General features: G+C 42.7%; 1 protein-coding gene across 2 annotated transcripts in view; it reads left to right on the top strand.

Moving 5' to 3' along the window:
• The window catches only part of LOC126334845 (ATP-binding cassette sub-family C member 4-like), a 357709-nt gene that overhangs the window by 96506 nt on the left and 235410 nt on the right, over window positions 1-25793 (top strand). For both annotated transcript variants that reach the window (XM_049997512.1, XM_049997513.1), the window contains exons 3-5: window positions 12964-13065; window positions 13182-13316; window positions 24896-25100. In XM_049997512.1, the coding sequence (XP_049853469.1) occupies window positions 12964-13065; window positions 13182-13316; window positions 24896-25100 (442 nt within the window). The remainder of the gene's footprint in view (window positions 1-12963; window positions 13066-13181; window positions 13317-24895; window positions 25101-25793) is intronic.

Here is a 25793-nt window from a genome sequence, read left to right as displayed (position 1 = left end):
GCAAAAACAGTATTCTCATGACAAAGCGGTTCTTGTGTTCCCGTGAGAGAGGCAGAGGGTTGGAGAATAATGTACAACCATGAAATACAAGGGAGATTTAAGCGTAATTTGTTAAATTTCAAAGAATACGCTGGACAGGTCATATGGAGAGGATGACACATGATAGGATGCCCAAACGAATAATGAAAGGCAGACTGTATTCCACCGCAAAGAAGGGCCGTCCAAGAACTGGACGTCTGGACAATATGTTGGCCGACTTTACCAAGATGGAGACCCGAGGATGGAAGAGAAAAGCAGAGAACAGAGATGTTTGGAGGAAGATTGTTGAGAAGGCCAAGGCCCATCAAGGTCTGTAGTGCCAAAGAAGAAGAATGTTCTTGAATATGGGCAGTAGCCATTTTCAGAAATTGAGCAGGTAACAATCTGACTGCCTAATAGTTATCCAACATAGCTTTACTATGTTGCTACTGCGAACTGGTGAACGCAAGGGGAAAGGGAGAATAGTCATTCTTTTTTGCAAGGACAAGAAACTCTACCGTTTAACCTAATGATGATTTCCCTTTAGGTAAAATATTCCAGAGATACAATTCGCCCAAATTTCGAGCTCTGGGCAGGGGCTATCGAGGGGAGTTCAGTCAGTAAAAAACAATTCTGTCACTGTAAGAGTGGCCTACCTCAGAAATTTTAAAAAGATAAACTGATAGGACTTAACTATATACGAGTATAGTGGGCATTACTGAAGTGCTGTTGCTGGAAGAACAGGAGTTCTGGACTGGTATGTACAAGTTTACAAACACAAAAAAAGCGGTAACGCAGGAGTAGGCCAACTAACGAATAAGAAAATAGTAATGCGTGTGAGCTAGTATGAACATCACAGCGAAAACATTGTAACAGACAAGAGAAACACAACACCAACACAAAGTAATGCAGCTTAATGTGATTACTACCACTGTACATGATGAAGTGAGTGGAAGAATGTGTGACGAGGTGAAAGAAATTATTCGGGTAAAACGGGAAACGAAAATTTAAATGCGCTGGCAGACTGGAATTTGATAGTAGGAAAAGGAAGAGAAGGAAAAATAGTAGGAGCACAGGGACTATTTGGAATGAAAAAAAAAGTGGCTCTGAGCACTCTGACATCTGTGGTCATCAGTCCCCTAGAACTTACGAAACTTCCCCTTTGAACAATTGTACACGAATTTGCGCAAAAAATAATATTGTGTGTCAGTTTAAGCACAGTCATGTATAATTGTTGTAAGGGGACGTTTCACTTAAACTACTTACACCTAACTAACCTAAGGACTTCACACACATCCATGCCCGAGGCAGGATTCGAACCTGCGACCGTAGTAGTCGCGCGGTTCCGGACTGATTTGGAATGAAATGAAAGGGGAAGCCACCTGGTGGAATTTTACACAGAGGATAGTTTAATCATGGTTTAAGAATCATGATAGACGGTAATGTAGCGGGACTTTGCATTTCGGCGCGCTACACTCGTTCCCTTAGATAAAAATTATACCGTCGCAGCGGTATGAGCGCTCGACGGCAGAGAGTAACTCCATCCGTTTCTTTATTGTCTCTTGATAGCCGAAGCTTAAGGCAGACGTGATCTGATGAAGACTTAAAAAAAAAAAAAAAAACTTATTAGCTAGTCTTGATCTGATTTTAATGTCTAGACATATTGTGGAACTTGTTAAGAAATTCGGAGGATGGAAGTAGCAAAGTAAATTAAATTGCATACAGTATCAAGATGATTTTAATTGGTATAAATTAGTGATTCCTGAACAACTGCAAGATTTCGGAGCAGGCTTTTCACGCAGAAATGAAGGAGATTTTTGAAGACCCGGACGCCGCACGAAAGAAGACAAGTTAACCTGGTAAAGGATGAACTCTTATCTACGCCACTTCCCCGTGTAATTTACATTTTGTTATTCTCTGTTCTTCTTCAGTAATTTTTGTAGTGGAAATTGGTTTAACGTTTGCTCAAAAACGCCACAAGGACCACCCCAGCAAAACCTTTTCCGAACGATAACTTTTCTGTAATACGAAGTCCGATTTGCTTTTCATTCTTTCCTTTTTTCACGGTCATTTACGATTTTAAAACCCCTTTTTATTCACCATTTCTTCACTCATTTCAGAATCATTTCTTTTCTCTTCTCTTTTTCTTTTTAATTAACCAGTACAGTAATGTTCGTGAAAGAGACCGCGAAACACTGGAAGGTGTCAGATATATTATATAATGGTAAAACAGATATTTCGAAACCAGATTTTAAACTGCAGAACATTCCCAGGGGCAGATGTTGATTCTTAACACAATTTATTGTGAACACTTTTAAAGGTGTACAGAAGATTAAAACTGAAGAAATTGTATAAAGATAGGAAACTAATGATATGGGGCCTGGACAAACTAAAAGAAACTTTTTGAAACTTTCATGGAGATCAGTAGACAGCGACTACTAAAGCGTACCAAAACAATTACGATGCAAGACGAACGAAATAGTGAAACCAGCAAAGGATCAAACAGGCGAAAAGATTCTTGGATCGAAACTAGATATTGAATGTGATGTAAAGAGAAAATACAAAAACACAACTAGTGAAAGAGAAACAAAAGCGAGAACAGACGTCAAAACATGAGACTGACAGGAAGTGCAAACTGGCAAAGCAAGAATGGCTAGAGGAGAAATGCAGAACTGAAGAAAAAGCGTAGTTATGGGAAAAGTTGATGCCGCCTATAGGATAATTAAAGAGGCCTTTGGAGAAAAGAAAAGTATCTCTATGAATGAAGCGTTCAGGTGACACGCTGGTAGTAAGCAAAGAATGGAAGGCTGAAAATGAAGGGAATATATAGAAGGGCTATACAAGGGAAACAAACTGAAAACCATATTATAGAAATATAGGTAGTTCATTAAGAACGAAATGTGGGATACGGTAGCTTGCGATTTATGTAGGTAGATGCAGATGTCGTAGAAGTATCCTGCTGCAGTTGTAAAGGTCGAAGAAACGAAAAGTAGACAGTAGGAGAGAATGAAGTGAGACAGTATTGTAGCCTATCCTCAATGTTGTTCAATCTGTATATTGGCCAAGCACTAAAACAAGCCCAGAAGAAATTGGGAAAGGAAATTATTCTACAGAGAGAGGAATATAACCTACGAAGTTTGCATTGGAATGGCAATTTTGTGAGAGACGGCAAAGTACTTGGAAGAGCAGTTGAACCGAACGACAGTGTCTTGAAATGACGTTATAAGATGAATATCAACAAAAGTACAACGACAGTGATGGAACGTAGCCGAAATACGATTACATTAGAAAATTAGACACTAACATTAGCAGACGAGTTTTGCTATTTGAGCACCAAAATGATGGAGTATGGTCGAAGCAGAGAGAATATAAAAATTCATACTACCAAACAGCAATAAAGGAGCAAAGAAATTTTTTCACATCAAATTTAAATTTTAATTTCAGAAAGTCTTTTCTGAATGCATTTGTCTGGACTGTAAACTTGTGCAGAAATGAAACGTTGACGATAAACAAGTTCAGACATGAAGAAAATAGATGGTTTTCTAATGTGATGCTACAGAATAGTGCGTTTTGACCGCCTCCCACTGTGATTTATTTCGTGGTGTGTGGCTTTAAAGTTTATGTGTGTTGTGGGGGCCCACAGAAAATGTATTACATTGTACTTTATCCTCAGTAGATAAGTAGTAAATTTATTAGATCCCAGAAGAATATGCGTTAAAGAGACAGGAATTGTTTCTAAATTAGTTTCTTAACGTATGTTGAATTTTTTGTATTCCCAAACCACAAAAGCAAAGAGCGAGTCACACAAGTGGTCTAGAAGGTTATTAATCAATGCACGAATGTTCAATGTGCTATCATATTCCACTTTACATTAAATAATTGAAGTTAAATAATTTAGAAGTCCAACACTATCTGCATAAAATGTAAGGACTCATGATACTGAATGGTTCAAAGTCAAGCGTCTGTTGAAATATTTCTGTCCCACCCCGTGGCAGAATTTCTCCACGTCCAATGATGTGGCAGTTACTCCGCTCATCCTCAGACACATCTCTCTGGGTACGCACACAAATAAAGCCGGTCACCTGCGTTGCGGAGGCCAGCGCGAGGCTATTTAAACCAGCGCGGAGAATCTCTGCAAGTTATCTAATAGAGCAGTGCGCAATGGTAGCTGGGTGGCGGCGCCGACAGATGCGAACACGCTCCTGCCTGCCAGCCGATATCTGCGAGGCATCATTTGCCAACACTAGCGCCGAGAAAGGAGAATGCCGCGACGCACTGCCCCTGACTAAGAAGTGAGGGACGTGCGTGGCAGCCGCTCTGCAATTTATCGCAAACAATTTTTCAGAAACCGCTCGGTGAAAAAATTAGATTTTTTTGTTTCTCATACCTTTAGCCTTCAGCTTCGTGATTCACTTCGTTAATGTTTAATTTTTTGCGATATTTTGCCTTTACACTCTGTGTGAAATTCATAGTCTGCTATGGGCAGTTGTGGTTGCTATGACTTTGCATTTGCAGGCCGCGGTGGTCTCGCGGTTCTAGGCGCTCAGTCCGGAACCGCGCGACTGCTACGGTCGCAAATTCGAATCCTGCCTCGGGCATGGATGTGTTTGTTGGCCTTTGGTTAGTTAGATTCAAGTAGTTTGAAGTTCTAGGGGACTGATGACCACAGATGTTAAGTCCCATAGTGCTCAGAGCCATTTGAACCTTTTTTTGACTTTGCATTTGGTGCGTATTAAACAATATGAAATTTAACTAAGACATTAAGTTTTTATTTAGACATGGGTGGAGTTCTGTATGTACAATTATTTCCAATCTGTTAATATAATTCAGATTCCAACCAAAACTAATAGTGTGACTCAGCCTTTCGATAATTTTTTTCTGCAGCATAAATAATTTTTCAAGAAATTGTTGGACGATGTGATTTTCGATAGCTCTTTGCCATTTCAGCTTTGTCAGCGGAACAATGCTGTTAAACTTTCAGGCATTGGTGCACTGTCAGTTTGAAATTTTCTGGCAGATTAAAACTGTGTGGCGGACCGAGGCTCGAACTCGAGACCTTTGCCTTTCGCGGGCAAGTGCTCTACCAACTGACCTCCCCAAGCACGACTCACGACCCGTCCTCACAGCTTCAATTCTGCCAGTACCTCGTCTCCTACTTTCCAAACTTCACAGAAGCTCTTCTGCGAACCTTGCAGCAGCCATGTCTCCGAATTATCCTTCCTTCCAGGAGTGCTAGTTCTCGAGTTCGAGTGTCGGTCCTGCACACAGTTTTAATCTGCCAGAAAGTTTCATATCAGCGCACATTCCGCTACAGACTGAAAATCTCATTCTGGAAACCGTCAATTTGCTTCACCACGTTTTACGAATTTGATCAAGTATGCCTTATAAGCAGAGCAATATGTAGAACAACGACCTTGAAATTGTTTCCTCCGTTCCTATTCTGACAAAATAAAACATGTTATTAGTGTGAAGTGCATGAATGCATTTATTTTTCTTTTATCAGATGTGCCTGGTGCAAGAAAAATTTAAATTTTCGTCATCCAACAGACACTTCGCATTTTTGTGACTACTAGAGGAAATAAAAAACGAACTGTTTCATGTTAGTGAGCAATAAATTATTAAAAATATATACATAGTGAGAAGTGTGCTGTAGGAATTGTTAAAAAATATTTCATGCCAACAAATTGAAGTGCAGATTAGTGGAATCCGTCTGTAATGTAACATCATACTCTGCCTTGATTTTCTTTCCTCTGCTATTCACTTGTGTATACAGCTTACATGTCAATATGAACGGCAAATTATTCTAGAAATTAATGATCTGAGGCATTATTGGTATGGTTTAAGTGCTTAACATTCATGAAGGTGCAATTTGGACGGTTGCGCCCCGACTCGCGCGCTCGGCAGGAGGGGCTGTACAAAGCGCTTTTGTAAGTGGTTCTTCGTGCTGCAAAATAAAGTAACTTTAACATTTTTAAGGATTACTGTCAATGCGCCTTAGCAGCTAAAAATCTGACAGCACGTTTCTTTCGGTGTAACATCCTGTGTCAAAAATATCAGGTTAGGTATCGACATGTCGGGTTGGAACATTCACTTGTCAGTTGTGCGATTGTCAGAAAGGCCACAGCTCGTAGTATATTACTGACGGATAATCACAGAGTAAAACACAACTGACATCTGGCGTTCCCTGAGGAAGTGTTATAGGCCTCTACTGTTCCTGATCTACACTCCTGGAAATGGAAAAAGAACACATTGACACCGGTGTGTCAGACCCACCATACTTGCTCCGGACACTGCGAGAGGGCTGTACAAGCAATGATCACACGCACCGCACAGCGGACACACCAGCAACCGCGGTGTTGGCCGTCGAATGGCGCTAGCTGCGCAGCATTTGTGCACCGCCGCCGTCAGTGTCAGCCAGTTTGCCGTGGCATACGGAGCTCCATCGCAGTCTTTAACACTGGTAGCATGCCGCGACAGCGTACACGTGAACCGTATGTGCAGTTGACGGACTTTGAGCGAGGGCGTGTAGTGGGCATGCGGGAGGCCGGGTGGACGTACCGCCGAATTGCTCAACACGTGGGGCGTGAGGTCTCCACAGTACATCGATGTTGTCGCCAGTGGTCGGCGGAAGGTGCACGTGCCCGTCGACCTGGGGCCGGACCGCAGCGACGCACGGATGCCCGCCAAGATCGTAGGATCCTACGCAGTGCCGTAGGGGACCGCACCGCCACTTCCCAGCAAATTAGGGACACTGTTGCTCCTGGGGTATCGGCGAGGACCAATCGCAACCGTCTCCATGAAGCTGGACTACGGTCCCGCACACAGGCGTGAATGGAGGGACGAATGGAGACGTGTCGTCTTCAGCGATGGGAGTCGCTTCTGCCTTGGTGCCAATGATGGTCGTATGCGTGTTTGGCGCCGTGCAGGTGAGCGCCACAATCAGGACTGCATACGACCGAGGCACACAGGGCCAACACCCGGCATCATGGTGTGGGGAGCGATCTCCTACACTGGCCGTACACCTCTGGTGATGGTCGAGGGGACACTGAATAGTGCACGGTACATCCAAACCGTCATCGAACCCATCGTTCTACCATTCCTAGACCGGCAAGGGAACTTGCTGTTCCAACAGGACAATGCACATCCGCATGTATCCTGTGCTACCCAACGTGCCCTAGAAGTTGTAAGTCAACTACCCTGGCTAGCAAGATCTTCGGATCTGTCCCCCATTGAGCATGTTTGGGACTGGATGAAGCGTCGTCTCACGCGGTCTGCACGTCCAGCACGAACGCTGGTCCAACTGAGGCGCCAGGTGGAAATGGCATGGCAAGCCGTTCCACAGGACTACATCCAGCATCTCTACGATCGTCTCCATGGGAGAATAGCAGCCTGCATTGCTGCGAAAGGTGGATATACACTGTACTAGTGCCGACATTGTGCATGCTCTGTTGCCTGTGTCTATGTGCCTGTGGTTCTGTCAGTGTGATCATGTGATGTATCTGACCCCAGGAATGTGTCAATAAAGTTTCCCCTTCCTAGGACAATGAATTCACGGTGTTCTTATTTCAATTTCCAGGAGTGCATATAAATGATTTAGGAGACAATCTGAGCAGCCCTCTTAGGTTGTTTGCAGAAAATGCTGTCATTTACTGTCTCTTAAAGTCATCAGATCAACAAAACCAATTGCACAATGATTTAGCCGACATATCTGTAAGGTGCGAAAAGTGGTAACTGACTGTAAATAGTGAAAAGTGTGAAGTTTTCCCATGAGTACTAAAAGGAGTGCGCTAAATCTCAGTCATACTACGAAGCACACAGATATAAAGGCCGTGAATTCAACTAAATACTTAGGGATTACAATGACGAATAAATCAAATAAGATAATGTTGTGATGAAAGAGAACCGAAGATTGCGATGTATTGGCAGAACACTTATAAGATGTAACACGTCTACTTAAGGGACTAACTGCACTACATTTGCCCGTCCTCTTCTGGCGTACTGCTGCGCGGTGTGGAATCCATATCAGGTAGGACTGACGGATGGCATCGAAAAAGGCAAAAGAAAAGCAGCTCGTTTTGTATTATCGCGAAATAAGAGAGTGTGTGCCACGGATATGATGCGCTAATCGGGGTGACAATAATTAACAAATAAGCGTTTTTAGTTGCGGCAGGATCTTCTGATGACATTTGGGTCATGATCGGAAGTTGCGCGGCGGGGAAGCGTCCCTTTGTCGTCCGCGCCCCGTCCGTTTAAAGCCACGAGCGGCGCGCCGAACGTCAGCTCGCGGATGTTGCCACTACACCACTGGCCATTAAAATTGCTACACCAAGAAGAAAAGCAGATCATAAACGGGTATTCATTGGACAAATATATTATACTAGAACTGACATGTGATTACATTTTCACGCAATGTGGGTGCATAGATTCTGAGAAGTCAGTACCCAGAAAAACACCTCTGGCCGTAATAACGGTCTTGATACGCCTGGGAATTGAGTCAAACAGAGTTTGGATGGCGTGTACAGGTACAGCTGCCCATGCAGCTTCAACACGATACCACAGTTCATTAAGAGTAGTGACTGGCGTATTGTGACGAACCAGTTGCTCGGCCACTATTGACCAGACGTTTTCAATTGGTGAGAGATCTGGAGAATGTGCTGGCCAGGGCAGCAGTCGAACATTTTCTGTATCCAGAAAGGCCCGTACAGGACCTACAACATGCGGTCGTGCATTATCCTGCTGAAATTAGGGTTTCGCAGGGATAGAATGAAGCATAAAGCCACGGGTCGTAACACATCTGAAATGTAACGTCCACTGTTCAAAGTGCCGTCAATGCGAGCAAGAGGTGACCGAGACGTGTAACCAGTGGCACCCCATATCCATACTCCACACGCCAGTACGGCGATGACGAATACACGCTTCCAATGTGCGTTCACCGCGATGTCGCCAAACACGGATGAGACCATCATGATGCTGTAAACAGAACCTGGATTCATCCTAAAAAATGGCGTTTTGCCGTTCGTGCACCCACGTTCGTCGAACACCATCGTAGGCGCTTCTGTCTTTGATGCAGCGTCAAAGGTAACCGCAGCCATGGTCTCCGAGCTGATAGTCGATGCTGCTGCAAACGTCGTCGAACTGTTCGTGGAGATGGTTGGTGTCTTCCATTCGTCCCCATCTGTTGACTCAGGGATCGAGACGTGGCTGCACGATCCGTTACAGCCATGCGGTAAGATGCCTGTCACCTCGACTGCTAGTGATTCGAAGCCATTGGGATCCAGCACGGCATTCCGTATTACCCTCCTGAACCCACCGATTCCATATTCTGCTAACAGTCATTGAATCTCGACCTACGCGAGCAGCAATGTCGCGATACGATAAACCGTAATCGCGATAGGCTACAATCCGACCTTTATCAAAGTCGGAAACGTGATGGTACGCATTTCTCCTCCTTACACGAGGCATCACAACAACGTTTCACCAGGCAACGCCGGTCAACTGCTGTTTATGTATGAGAAATCGGTTGGAAACTTTCCTCATGTCAGCTCGTTGTAGGTGTCGCCACCGGCACCAACCTTGTGTGAATGCTCTGAAAAGCTAATCATTTCCATATCACAGCATCTTCTTCCTGTCGGTTAAATTTCGCGTCTGTAGCACGTCATCTTCGTGGTGTTGCAATTTTAATGACCAGTGGCGTAATTTGAAGTGTCAACGATGATTTAGAGTTTAATGTAAAGTTTTGTGAAATAGTGGATAAATCTCATCAGTTATACGATCATAATCGCGCAGACTATTCCCATTCATAGCGTGCAAGACGAAGCATGGCAGCACAACCCTGGGGAAATTGACATGTTAGCGACAAATCTCGTTATTAATAACATTATATATGATGATGCATAACTCAGTCGTAGCTGTAGTTGTAGCTAAGAAAAGTAAACATTTGAGGAGAACAAAAATATTGTTTCATGTTTATCTATTTACGCTTTCTTAACGCATACACTGTTTTTTGAGGTAAAACGCCATTCTGCATATTTCTATAAAAGATATTACATGGTTAGTAGGTTCATCACATGAAATTTGTAGCCGGGCATACACAGTTGCTTTGTGTGTGCCTCTGTGCAACTCTTGGTCTAGTGAGCTAACACCCCATCTTGTGGACGTAATGACTGGAATCTAGTCTTTTGAATGATATTTATGAAAAGATCTTTCGTTTCTCTGTTGTTGTTGTTGTTGTGGTGGTCTTCAGTCCAGAGACTAGTGTGATGCAGCACTCCATGCTACTCTATCCTGTGCAAGCTTCTTCAACTCCCAGTACCTACTGCAACATCATTCTGAATCTGCTTAGTGTATTCATCCCTTGGTCTCCCTCTACGATTTTTAACCTCCGCGCTGCCCTCCAATACTAAATTGGTGATGATGCCTCAGAATATGCCCTACCAACCGATCCCTTCTTCTAGTGAAGTTGTGCCACAAATTTCTCTTCTCTCCAATTCTGTTCAATACCTCCTCACGAGTTATGTGATCTACCCATCTAATCTTCAGCATTCTTCTGTAGTACCACATTTCGAAAGCTTCTATTCTCTTCTTGTCTAAGCTATTCATCGTCCACGTTTCACTTCCATAAGGGGCTACACACCATACAAATACTTTCAGAAACGACTGCCTGACATTTAAATCTATACTCGATGTTAACAAATTTCTCTTCTTCAGAAACGCTCTCCTTGCCATTGCCAGTTTACATTTTATATCCTCTCTACTTCGACAATCATCAGTTATTTTGCTCCCCAAATAGTAAAACTCATTTATTACTTTGAGTGTCTCATTTCCTAATCTAATTCCCTCAGCATCGCCCGATTCAGTTCGACTACATTCCATTATCCTCGTCATGCTTCAGTTGGTGTTCATATTATATCCCCCTTTCAAGACACTGTCCATTCGATTCAACTGCTCTTCCAGGTCCTTTGCTGTCTCTGACGTAATTACAATGTCATCGGCGATCCTCAAAGTTTTTATTTCTTCGTCATGGATTTTAGTTTCTACTCCAAATTTTTGTATTGATTTCTGTTTCCTGTTTGTTTCTCTGTATAATGGCGAAATCACATGGCAGGAAACTGAGCGCTGTAACGAGGAATTTCTGATCTACAGCATCAAAATATTTATGGACCATCAGAATTTGGAAACTTGGCTTTCGTTCAAATGAAAATCGTATGACAAAATAGCAATTGTGATCAAAACATTCCAGTTTCGACTAGATGTTACAAAACAACATTACTACTTGCAAATATTTAACAAATTGCTACAACTTTTTAGCTACGCAACTTTTTATTTGTTGCAATTACATCGTTTTTCCACTCAACTATCCAGTGATTCCTACGAAAATGACCGCTTCTCCTCGATGTATAAGGGCATCTAGTATTCCTCAATGCCTTGCGTTTGTTGTCTTCCATTCACAAATATTAACTTTACATTTCAGTTCCTTGTTCAAGCACTTTTATACTCCACTTGTTGTTTGCCGCAAAGAATTTTGTGGTTTGACAATGGTAGCACGGCCGTCCCGGGTTTCTTGATAGCGCCACTTCAGCGTGCATCGCTTACGTCCCGCCAGCGCCACGCCACTTCGTTTTGAATTGGGCCAGGAGACATTGACTCATCAGATACAGAAGTTACTTGTGAGCAACGGAAAAAAATATACTGGATCCAAAAGGTGCGAAGAGATCTGGACGAAATGGGAATACAGTTAAGAGAGATTTACAACAGGGTGTTTTCCAAATCAGAAACTGAAATTGCCATAGGTTTCCAGGAAAGAATTAGAATCGAGACAAAAACATTATGGAAAGACGAGTGAAGAATTTTCCAGAGTATGCGGATGATAGATTACTGGACCAGAATAAAAATCAGAAGAAAAGAGGCTGATCCAAATTAACGTGCTCAACGGATGGGCCAAAGGAGAAGGAGAAGTAATCTATTATTGATAGTGGGATGTACAGAGTATTTCCTTCTACTTTTGTTTCTTTTATACTATTTATAAATCTGTACTAACAGAGCATAACGTCAGTACGAAGCGCATAAACGAATGGCTGTGAGGAAATCCCTACGACAACTACATCTATGTCTACATCTGCTCTCCACAAGCCAACTTTCTGCCACCTTTTTCTATGTGTACCACTTCAATTCTCCCTTTTCCTGTTCCAATCACGAATGGTTCGTGGGGAAAACGATCGGTGGCATGTACCTTTGTGGGCTCTAATCTCTCTAATTTTATCTTCATGACCTTTTCGTGAGATATAAGTGGGAGGGAGAAATATATTGGTTGACACTTACAGGAAGCTCTTGGTACTTTTAACTGTATCAACAACGTGTTGCATAACGCCTCTCTTGCCTCTCCTGCCTTTGAACTTGGCTGATCATCTCCATGACGCTTTCGTGCTCTTATTTGGATCGTCTCTATTTCAGCTGTCAGTCGCACCTGCTGCGGATCCCAGACTGTACGCGCACCCTTCCTACTAAACAGTTTACTCGAGCTGAAATCACAAGGCTAATTGGTTTTGACTCAGTAGGTTTAGTCAACAGTGCAACTGAGTGTTCACACTCGGCCTTAGGATTCATTTAGTGTTGGATAGATTCAATGAATTGCACTCTGACTTATGTCTAACTTTATTTTTTGCCTTAAATCGGATACATGCAATAGTGAAATTCATTTAATGAATATCAGTACGTCATATGTCTTCCTTGAGACTGGATTTACTTGGTTGCATTATCCTCAATCGTCCCCTGTATGGATGATAATGAAGGCTCTAGTCGCTGATCGCCTATGGTGTAATCAAACAACAGCATATAAATTACTCTTTTATTGCTGTTTGAGTTAATATGACTTATTCTGAATCGGTGCATTTACCGGTATCCTCATAACAGGTAATGAAACTACATTAATTCGTTTTTTTTTTCTAGGTGGATGCGAAGAACCGTATGGAAACAAACCCTGACAGAAGACGATCTCTTTGACAGGCTTGACAGCGATGCCACAGAAGAACTGGCCAACAGACTGCAAAAGTAGGATTTCGCATTATTTTTTCGACGTATAGAGTTATTTAAGCTTCACCGCTTGTAATAAAAACTGGTATTGCAGCATGCACTCAAATTTCATTAATTACTATTATTTCTTGTAGGTCCTGGGACGAGGAACTTACCAGAGCGAAGCAGAAGCACTGCAAACCCAGCTTCGCAATGGCGATTTTCCGAACGTTCTGGCTACGCTACTTCATCTACGGTGTATTTGAATTGTTTGATCAGCTAATACTCAGGTAGGCTCGTCAACTGCATAAATAAATCTGCAACACACAGGCAAATAAATCATCTCGATGTTCCTCTGCTTCGCGCTGAAATCGTGAAGTCACTTACAGACTGCCAATATGTGACAAATAAAAAAATATTCTTTGTCAGCTGTTTTAAAGTAATTGGGGGGGGGGGGGCTTTCTGTTGTTGCAGTGCCGACAAACTGCTGTGTTAGGAGGGAAGTTAAAAGATGGGAATTTCCTTTATTTTGGTATTATAATCTTGTTCTAACTTTTAATTTTGTTGTTTAGCTAATTATTTTTTCTCATACTAAAAAATGAATAAACAGCTCCAATAGTAAGTTCACCACGCAAAATATTTGTCGCTGGGAATCGTATTCCCCTACACGTGCAGCCACATTTTAGCCATATACAGCAATATCTTGCACAAAAACACTTGCCGTTTGAGGGTGTTGCAGCGCATGTGTTGGTGCCTTGTAAACTGAATTGTTATCGCTGTAGGTTATTGTGCTCTAATATTCGGTTTGCGAGATATCTTTTCCCACATTTTCTTACCAGTATGAGCACACTCAGCATCTCTGGTAGAAGGGCGCGAGGTGGGCGAAAGGGGGTAGGTCAGAGAAGTGAATGATGAAACAGTTGTGAGTTTTGACGACAAAAGACTCATGGCAAACTTGCTTCTAGTCAGTGCTCACTACATACCCTGACTTCTTCAGCCTGATACTAAACTAATACGTCTGTTTGTTTGGCGGTGCATAGCGCAAATCTGGTCTGTGAAAACTTGATTCCTAGAGGGTAGGGCTGAGGAAGGAAAGGTCAGTTGCCGCCCTTACTTGCCGGATCCATGGGGCACCCAGTAAAAAGTTTGGCGAGTCATACTGACAATCAGAACATAACGATAGTAAAGCATGCGTATATGACTATATTCACACGTAGTAGTCACAAACACTTTTCACCATAACACAGATGATAAAAACTTTCTGTAGATTTGAGTCTCTAGAGAGAATGTGGTGACCTCCAGAAATTGCTGAGACTTGAGCCAATACCATTCCTGAACTTCAGAACCAGACCGCTTTCAGCTTTAATTCACAAAAATCAAATCAACAAGCAGACGGCCAATTAATACTTGTACTGATGTAATAGATATACTGTACTGTAAACGTTTACACAGCGGAATAAATTTTTTCATGCATTTACAGTGACAGAGTCAATTTATAAAGCTGTATATATTACTCTTCACTTAATTTAAAGGGACGGCGGAAGAAAGTGCTAAGGGATGAGAGAGTGTTTTGAGTTACTGCGTGTTATATGCTTGTTTAAATTCGAAAAGATTAACATAAATACAGTAAGTTAAGAAAGTTTGTATTTATATACTAGATAGTTCTCTCTAATATTACAGATAAAGTACTCGTTACCAGCATGTGGAATATTCGAAAGCTCGTCATATAATGTGATCAGTCTAACCATTACTAAAATGAGGTTATCACTTTCTTCCACCGATCACTTCAGTTGCCTGGCATTACAAATTACAAGATGTTTGCCCTAGCTTCTAGTAATTATTCTCTAATATTTCGCCACTGGGCGCTGAGGATGTGAGGAGATTTAATCCACAACTGGCGAGATTCCTAAAAGCCAGACAGAGATGGCTTCAGTGTTTGCCTTGCTAGAGAAGTGTTTCCCCCTTGTAACATCTGACAGACAGCAACAGGGATGTCGCCAAGTTACGTGCATCTGTGGACACTCGACGATAGCACAGGCATTTCAGCTACAGACAAGTGGTCTTGTGGTTGCTTTCTTGACAACTCAGGAACGCCGACAAATACTTGAAGCGATGCTTACTGGTGCACAAATAACTGGGGAGATAGCAGCCACTGTTGTAAACTACAACAATGAGGAACAGCATGAAAATGAGGAAGAGTTTTCAGGTTGCAGCCCAACTACAGCAAGATAAGAAATTTTCACCATATAAAAAGACTGGGAGGCATGGTTATGCAGTAAAGATCATACGTTGTGTAGTATTGTAAATTGGACCCACCGATAACAAACACTATAAAAATCAGTACACTGTCTTCCCATAACTATATGTTGTTGACAGAAAAAGAACACTCATCCACTTCCTGAAGTTATTTTATTTTAAGCAACTCTTCATTACAGCAAGAGAGACGATACTTTTTCATAAGTTTGTTAATTTATTTCCTCACAATTGTAAATTATTGGCAGAAATGCACACTGTCTCATTTACTGCACTACTCGTTTTCTCTACTATTAGTTTCCTCGAAGAATGGAAAAAGTGCCAGAAGCCAACCTCGAGGAAGGTTCCCGAGAAATGTAGGAACACGCGAGGCAATATTGACCCTACTACTTCTCTTAGAAGATAGGTTGAGGAAAGACAAACCTACCCTATGCGATCAAAAGTATCCGGACACCCCCAAAACATACGTTTGTCATATTAGGTGCATTGTGCAGCCATATACTGCCAAGTACTCCATATCATCGACCTCAGTAGTCATTAGACATCGTGAGAGAGCAGAATGGGGCGCTCCGCGGAACTCTCGGACTTCGAACGTTGTCAGGTGATTGGGTGTCACTTGTGCCATACGTCTGTACGCGAGATTTCCACACTCCAAAACGTGAAGGGACACGTACAGCACAACAGGGCCTATTGACTGACAGAGACCGTCGAAAATGAAGAGGGTCGTAATGTGTAATAGGCAGACATTTATCCAGGCCATCATACAGGATTTTCAAACTGCATCAGGATCCACTGCAAGTACTGTGACAGTTAGGCTGAAGGTGATAAAAATTGGATTTCATGGTCGAGCGGCTGCTCACAAGCCGCACGTCACGCCTGTAACAGCCAAACGACGCCTCGCTTGATTAAGGAGCGTAAGCATTGGACGATTGAACACGGGAAAAACGTTGTGTAAAGTGACGAATCACGGTACACGATGTGGCAAGCCGATGGCAAGGTGTGGGTATTGCGAATGTCTGGTAAACGTTATCTGCCAGCGTGTGTAGTGCCAACAGTAAAATTCGGAGGCGGTGGTATTAAGGTGTAGTCGTGTTTTTCATGGAGGGGGCTTGCACCCCTTGTTGTTTTGCGTATCACTATGACGGCACAGGGCTACACTGATGTTTTATGTACCTTCTTGCTTCCCACTGATAAAGAGCAATTTGGGGATGGCGATTGCATCTTCCAACACGATAGAGCACCTTTTCATAATGCACGGCCTGTAGTGGAGTGGTTACACGACAATATCTTCCCTGTAGTGGACTGGCCTGCACAGAGTCCTGACCTGAATCCTACAGAACAGTTTTCAGATGTTTTGGAACGCCAACTTCGTGCCAGGCCTCACCCACCGACGTCGATACCTCTACTGAGTGCAGAACGTCGTGAAGAATGGGCTGCCATTCCCCAAGAAACCTTCCAGCACCTAACTGAACGTATGCTTGCGAGAGTGGAAGCTGTCATCAAGGCTAATGGTGGGCAAACACCATATTAAATTCCAGCATTAGCGATGGAGGGCACTACGAACTAGTAAGTCATTTTCAGCCAGATGTCCGTATACTTTTGATGACGTAGTGTACGTTTATAGCATTTGTAGACTTAGAGAAAATTTTTTGCGACGTTGACTGAAATACTCTCTTTGAGATTCTGAGGGTAGCAGGGGCAAAATTCAGGAGCGAAAGGCTATTTACAACTTGTACAGAAACCAGACGGCAATTATAAGAGTCGAGGGGCATGAAAGAGAAGCAGTGATTGAGAAGTGAATGAGGCAGGGATGTACCCTATCCCCAAAGTTATTCAATCTGTACTTTGAGCAAACAGTGAAGCAAACAATAGAAAAATTTGGAGTGGAAGTAAAAGTACAGGGAGAAGAAAAACTTTGAGGTTTTCGATGATATTATTATTCTGTGAGACAGCGGAGGACTTGGAAGAGCAACTGAACGGAATGGACAGTGTCTTCAAAGCAGGATATAAGATGAATATCAACAAAAGCAAAACGAGGATAATGGAATGTAGTCTAATTAAACCAGGCTATGCTAGAAAACGAGACACTGAAACTAGTAGACGAGTTTTGCTATTTGGGCAGCAAAATAACTGATGATGGACGAAGTAGAGAGGATATAAAATGTAGTCTGGCAATGGCAAGAAAAACGTTTCCGAAGAAGAGACATTTGTTAACATCTAGCATAGAGTTAAGTGTTAGAATGCCTTCTGTGAAAGTATTTGTATGGGGTGTAGCCGTGTATGCAAGCGAAACACAGACGATGGACAGTTTGGAGAAGACGAGATTAGACGCTTCTGAAATGTGGTGCTACAGAAGAGTGCTGAATATTAGATGGTTATATCACGTAACTAATGTGGAGGCACTGATTAGAACTGGAGACTAAAGAAATTTGTGGCACAACCGACCAGAAGAAGGCATCGGTTGGTAGGACACATTCTGAGACTTGAAGGAATCACCAATTTCGTAATGGAGGGAAGTGTGGGGGATAAAAGTCATAGAGGGACACCAAGAGATGGATATAGTAAGCAGATTCAAACGGATGTAGATTGCAGTAGTTACTCGGAAATGTAGAGGCTTGCACAGGATAGAGCAGCATGGAGAGCTGTATCAAACCAGTCTTCGGACTGAAGAAAACAACGACAATAGTTTCCTCACTATCTGTTAATATATTTACCTGTAATATCTCTCTTACTTATTTACGGTAATTGCGTTTTTTGTGGCCGACATTTTCCTCTCTCAATTAGGCTCCTAACTATCCCCTAAATTAGCTCTGGAGAAGGGGAGATACAAAGAAAATCATCAGACTACAACTTGCGTTTCACATTTCTTTCGTATTTTGAATAAGCAAAATGTATCGTGTACACGTTAGCATTAGCAACTGAAAACAAATCGGCATTTTTGTTTCGTGCCATTATAGTTACGCAATACATGGAACGCAATTCCTAATTCGTGGTCACACACACAACAGTTGTTTTGCTCTAAAAACCATTCAAAACATACTCTCAGTACCCTTTAATACGTAGTTCTATACTTAATCGTCAGTCACGGACGATGTTGACGTATATAAAAAAAGGCGCAACGCTAGAAAATGTAAGCGAAATGCGGGGGGATCTGTGGAGACTCGAGGCTTGGTGCGAGAATTGGCAGTAGACCCTCAAAGTCAACAAAAGCAACGTATCGTGCATAACTAGGCGGTAAGACTGCTTTATCACTACACGACTGCAGAACAATTTACTGCAAGTAGTCTCCACGGTTAAACAACCTTGTAATTCACACGAACACCAATGACGACACACTAGGTTATGATAGTGGCGGGCTACTGAGCTCTCACGTCGGTCACGCAATACACTATTGTGCACACATCCTGTGCTCCCTAACGTTTATTCTAGTAATTGTGAAGTTGCTTGCTATCGTCGGCTTTAGTAAGTCCAAGCAGATATTTTCTTCGTGACTCTCCGGCTCTCAGATAATACTGTTCTGAAATATTTTTGAAATGAGGTGTGTCTCCGATCCGCCCGACATCATTGAGAGTGATATTCCCTTGCAGGCTGACACCGTCGTGCTCGGTGCCATATATATAATGAGAGTGTGTCTGTGCGTGCTTGTTTGTGTTTGTATGCGTGCACTTACGTGTGTGTGCTGTTATTACAGGGCTTTGAGCACGACAGTCGATGATGACGGGTGGAACGGAGACACACCTCATATCAAAAATATTTCAGTACAGAAGAGTGTATTGTCTTATTGTCTGAGAGCCGGAGTCACAAAGAAAATATTTTCTTGGATTTATTGAAACAGACGATATCAAGCAACGTTCCTAGGGTAAACAATATATTTGCGTTGTCGTGTGTTGAAACTTCGCGTTTCCTGAAGGGTCGCAAGACGAGAAAACATCTGTCGGGAAGGTTGGTTCTTGTCAGAACAACAACAACAACAATAAAAGAAACGTTACGTCGATTCAATTTGTAGGAAGTGCAGCCTTTACTGTATGCCTACTCTACACAACAGTATTTAAAAGCACTAAACTACTGTGCTAAATGTACCCACACATAAGAAAACATTATTGCAGTTACTGTTTTGCTAACTTACATTCCCCATAGATGAGTAGTATTTCTACCTTCTCTTCGTCGGTGTACATTCTACTCACACAACTCTTCAACTGACGATGGTTGACGGAATGACAAGTGTGCATTCTACTAATGTTTACATTTGTCCTCTGTCACTCTCGCACGTGGATGCGTTTCATTACCCCGAGTACCTGCACTAAGCTCTGGGAGCGTCAACGTCGGTGTTGTGTTATGTAATTGGTTCAAATGGCTCTGAGCACTATGGGACTTAACATCTATGGTCATCAGTCCCCTAGAACTTAGAACTACTTAAACTTAACTAACCTAAGGACAGCACACAACACCCAGTCACCACGAGGCAAAGAAAATCCCTGACTCCGACGGGAATCGTATCTGGGAACACGGGCGCGTGAAGCGAGAACGCTACCGCACGACCACGAGCTGCGGACCTATGTAATTAATAACGTTGTGTTTCAGTCAATGGTACACTGTGATACATTTTTGAATAGGTCTTTTGGAGAGGAAATGTTACCGAATAAAAAAATACAGGTTGCCAGTTAAAAAAGTCATACCGCCGTTCGTATCTTTGTAAAAACAAAGCTAAAACGAAGGCAATCATGCTGATTGATGTCCCCCCCCCCCTCTCATGGTTAAAGAACATTTGCTTGAAACATTTTGTAATTTGCATCTGGAGAAACAGTTATTTAGGGTGGTCAAGGTAAATGGGACACCATAGTGATTGACAGGTAGTTAATCATTGTAGGACTAAATGATAATTTAATTTAGACCAAATGGGTCACATGGTAAAAGTCGCATCAACATACAGTGTATGCCCTCTGGCGGCAACGTGGGCTTTATTAGTGCATTCAAACAACAATAAAGGTACCGAATGGCATCCTGCAACAGATTGTCTCAAGCATCTTGTACCTTTTGTTGAAATTAGGCAATGGTTCTTGCAGGCCCTAGAGGAGTAAGCACCCGTTTCGAAATGGTTCAAATGGCTCTGAGCACTATGCGACTTAACTTCTGAACTAGAACTAATTAAACCTAACGAACCTAAGGACATCACACACGTCCATGCCCCAGGCAGGATTCGAACCTGCGACCGTAACGGTCGCTCGGCTCCAGACTGTAGCGCCTTGAACCGCACGGCCACTCCGGCGCACGCACCCGCTTCATCAGGCCCCATACATACTCAGTTGGAGAGAGACGTGTTGATCTTGCGGGTCAGGGCAGTTATTGTGCACCACGAAGAGCAAATTGTGTCACATGAGTCGTATGTGAACATGCATTTTCCTGTTGAAAAAACTGTCGAAGAAACTGTAGTAGCACGGGAACAATAGCCTGTGGAATGTGACATGGACTGGTTACTTTACCCTGCAGAAACACCAAATGTGCCAGTGAATTCTAATTCATGGCCACGACGCCTGAAGCCTTGGATGAGACCTGTGTGTCATGGGTGAATCCACTCTGGAATGTCTACGCCATACATTTGTAATTCCATCACTTGCGTATAGACAGACCCTACTGTCATCAGTGAAGACAACAGAGCACCATTTCACTCTCCAGTCAACTCTTTCATGACACCAGAGAAGCCATGCTTGACGGTGTCCTGGTGCCAGTGGCAGTCTGGCCAGAGTCACACACAATCTTAATCCTGCTGCAAGCAGACAGTTACCAATGACCTCTGATGAAACAGCAGGTGCAACATGTTCCTGGATTTTGTCCCTTGATGATGTTTGGTCAGCCACCACTGATCTCATAATGCGTCTACCTTGACGTGTGTATCCAATACGCAAACGTCTAAAAAGTGGTCTAGAGGTGTGGCAACGTTCCACAGACAACTGCTGAAAGCAACAACACACCACCAACACATTGTGCCCAACATGTGCAACAGGCGGCTGGTACATGCATCCAACTTTTTGCAAGCCCACAAAGCGACCCTGTTCAAATGGCTGAAACTGTTCAACATGATTACTTAGTTGTTGTTGGGATGTGGTTGTACTCTAGAATGAATTTTGCAGACACTGTTCACCTCTATACTGAACACAGTTACTGCCTGCAGACTCAAAACAGAAGGTGCACAGGCATGCGTCCTGAGCACCATCCGATCACCAATGATCCCTCAGGAGGCACTTATTATACCCTCTTGCCACAGAACACTATCCCTGATGGTGTATATATATGCATAACAGGTACAAGTGCAGATATTTTTACGGGTGGTACCTTAATAATTGAGGTGTCAGGTCAGAGAGGTGTTCAGAACACAATTTCGACACAAAGCAGCTCAATAGGCTGTGGAGTGGAAGGGGTAGGCTAGCAATAGAACAGTGCATCACCATTGACTAGACATTTATTGATCACGTAAGTCAGGTATTATCCAAAAGGAACAATCAGTTCAAATTACAAAATAATATTCTTTTCCTTTAAGTTAAACATTTAATCAGGCAATTAGCAATCATTTAACTGAAAGCCTTTTAAGAAAGCAAGACTAGAAAATTTGAATGATGAGTAAAAATCATATTTAAATAGGCTCTGACCGAGCACATATTTTAAAACGAAATACTTCCTTTAAGGAACCAGCGATCAAAATTACATAATCCTCAACAACCATATTACATCCAAGATATTTAAGATTAAACACTAATATATAACATCAGAGAGCTGCAGTCCCACGTTTTAAGCAGCACGCTTCAGATGGACTGCACTGCAACAGTACAATACAAGTCCCTCAGAGGATCTTCCTACACAGGAAGTTATTGCCGCAATCGACAAAATATCAACATCATTCCATGTACAGACCTGAAACAAACTAAAAGCTCTCTTACGTTTTGTACAGTTAATTCCCTTTCAACATAATATACCTCACAAGTCTAGCCCTAGGACGGCACCGACACCCCGCAATTTACCACGAGAAAAACTACAGCGATGCACCCGTCACGTATCCTTGCACAATCCAAGAACAGAGAGGCGGCTCCCCAATAGCGGAACATGTAACCGCGCGCAGCGTGCGGATTTGCGGGATGCTGATCTCGTCCTTAAGCTCAACACCCGTTCAAATACTAGTCAGCCTACAATCTTGAACCACCATACACATTCCTTCAGTTACTGCATAGAAAGCCAATGTGATAAGCAAACAGACCAGCATATGATAAAAGCTTAAGCAATTTCCTTACTAGACAACCATTATGAATAGTAGCCGTAATTTTTTTTTAACGTGAGCACACCCACAATCAAAAGACAAACAACGCCAATCATAAGGACAGTAGCACATAAGCAAGTAGCAATGGTAACTTCTGCTTAGATTGGCTACAAATCAGCACGTGATTTAACACACCAGAGAACAGTCTTTACAACATAACAATCAATATAACAGCAAATTACTCACACGTGTACTCCCACACGATTTCGGTTCGCAAAGCCACAGACAAAACGTGGAGAACACTGCACCAGAATTTACTTCATTTTCAGACTAATAATTAAGCTGTTAAGAGTAATATGGTTTTAGGTTGGTTAATACCTCCAGACCACCAACATAATGGTGCTCCCTCAGTTACCCCAAATAACTGACTCCCTTACGTGCAGCACAGCAAGGAACCAGACCTAATGAAACCACCACAGTTTTCACCTCTAAATTGTCACAGTACAAGAGAGACTCAATCACAAATGTAATTTTACATCAGTTCCCGTATTGTCAATACAATCGCCTGATTTTCACAAGTTTATAACGGCATGCTCCATGCGATAGGTTCGGTCCCACACTCGCCGCGTCAACCCGGAGCACACACCCACAGGACCTCGCATCGTTACACCTCGCGTAGGCCCCAGAGGGCGCTGCTTGCCGGCCTGACCGTGGTAGTAAAAATCAACCACCAGAGTGGCACTATCGATATGAGCCGCCACGGCTCAATAAGTACATACTTCAGTGTGCCGGGGATTTTTTTCTCTTCGTCGAACGGTCTTCCCTAAGCACGACCTTTTGTTTTCTGCATGGCTGTAACTACACCAGTTTCTGGACTACGACCGCGCAGGATTAGCCGGGCGGTCAAAGGCGCCGAAAACATGGACTGTGCAGCTGATCCCGGTGGAGGTTCGAGCCCTCCCGCGGGCATGGATGTGTGTGTTTGTCCTTAGGATAATTTAGGTTCAGCAGTGTGGAAGCTTAGGGACTGATGACCTTAGCAGTTAAGTCCCATTAGGTTTCCACACATTTGAACATTTTTGAACTGGACTACGCCTGTCAGTATAGACTAGCTGCTTTGCGTCTATGTGTTCACGCTTCAGCATCGGACATGCTGCCCGCGACAAAATAAACATTAATGGGTTTCTCTTGCCACACGTACTTGGAGGTACTAACCAACCTAAAACCATATTACTCTCAACAGCTTAATTATCAGTCTGCAAATGAAGAAAATTCTGACGCAGCGGTTTTCAGTACACCGACCTCAGTCAACAATCGAAGTAGCTGCAGTTATACCTGTTATACCATGTATATACCCCCTGTCCTCCTGTCACTACACTCATACACTTTTATGTTTGTGAACAGTCCTCTCTTCTGTCTCGATGAACTTTTGGCACATGCGGCTCTCCTTCAAACAGTTGCTTTTTTGTTTTGTCGTAACGTTAACGCTATTATTTCTCTTAAAGATCTTTTTTTGGGTTGGCCAGCTTTTTACGTCATCTGCTATAATGCTGCAGATTAATAAGCTCAACACATGGGTAACGGAGCAGTCGTCCCAACGGAACCCTTGCAGGTATACCTAGCACACCGCTGGAGACTAAAGAACAGTGGCGTAACTTGGGTGTCGTTTCCCCCTAGGGATGCACGTTTTAGATGGCGAAAATATGAGGAAAGGGAAAAGAAAAGAGTTAGTATGAATTAGGAGCAGTGAAAAGACTATGGGGCACGAAAATGGGAAGGAGGTGGAGATGAATGAAGGGGAATATTGAAAATATTCAAACTGGACTGTGATGACAGTTCTATAAGATCTATATTTCTCAGTTATGGAGGCCTTTTTTTCAGACTCTCAGCTAACAGACTAGTCTATCTCGCTATCCAGTGAGAATGTAAAAATCATATTTTGAGTTTTTGTTTTGTTTTTTAGAGCTTTGCATTTATCCGCATGTAAACATTGAAAACGGAATCGCTTTATTGTTGCAAGCAGTGCGACAGTGTCTTATTCAATGTTTTTGAATTGTATCATAAGACAAAGAAGTACGCGAATGTGTCGTTTCTGCTTTCCTTTTAAAGTCGTCTTGATCTCAATAGACGAGTAAGCGTGCTAAATACCGAAGAGTATTAAACGAAAAATGGAATGTCGGCTTTCTACTGGAGGTTCAAAAGCCAATGATGATCCTGGGCTACAGTTATCCTGCTTACGCCAATGTTGAGGATTTGATTGCATTAGTTATTTGCTGGGACAATGTAGTTATAATGAAACCGTGCATCTGCCCACAGAATTGTACTAAGACTTCAGCGAACTGCATTGTGTGAATAATGTTTCTATTGCAGAGTTTCTCAACCGCTACTTCTGGGTTTCACTATTCAGTACTTCAACCCAGGCAGCACTATCACGGAGGAACAAGCCTACATCTACGCCAGCCTGATGGTGCTCATCAACTTCATGAAGTCATTCTGCCTCCACCACTACACTATGCTGACCACATACGTTGGCATGAGGGTCAGGGTGGCCTGTTGCGCTCTCCTGTACAGGAAGGTGGGTCCTAAATCGTGTCATAATTACTGAAAGTGAGCAGCCGAAGACAATTTGTTTGTACTCGTAACGCAACTTTCTCGCACACTATATCGCATTATTACATTTAGCACGATATCTGTAACCTGCTTACCTTAATGAGGACGTTCACTCTCTCTGACGTATGCGAAATAACGTTTCTGCAAATATGGAACGAATTCTTCGCGGAGAGCTGAAGTTAATGGGTGTACAGATGGATCCTTGTTATGTGACATGAAGCTGATATTTCAAAATGTCTCATACATATTAAACTCCAAACGGGATTTCTGAGAGTCGCTTTTTCTCTATTGCAAAGCGCACACATTGGCAAATCTGCAGATATCGTCGTGCAGAAAAGCATAATGAGTTCCATCAATGGGTCTTCAATGTCAAGAGCAAGTAATCTATTTTTTAATATCTGTAGTAGCAAGCCCACACAGAGTGCTGAAACTTCCAGTCCCTCATTAAAACAACCTGTTCCTAACACCTTCATGTTAAGCTTTACTTAAATAATACATGAGCTCATTCTAAATCACCGAACGAACAACCCATAGATCAATCAGGAATCCTCCCTTGATTCATCTTCCCATCAGTGAGATCATGTTCATGCAAAAATCTAACAAAATATAATTGCTCTGTTAAATAAAAATGAAACCTGACAAAACGTTAAATAATGGA

Source organism: Schistocerca gregaria, chromosome 2, assembly GCF_023897955.1.
Source record: "Schistocerca gregaria isolate iqSchGreg1 chromosome 2, iqSchGreg1.2, whole genome shotgun sequence".
NCBI classification, from domain to species: domain Eukaryota; kingdom Metazoa; phylum Arthropoda; class Insecta; order Orthoptera; family Acrididae; genus Schistocerca; species Schistocerca gregaria.
Note: the sequence above shows the minus strand (reverse complement) of the source record. Positions and strands in the feature narration are given on the sequence as shown.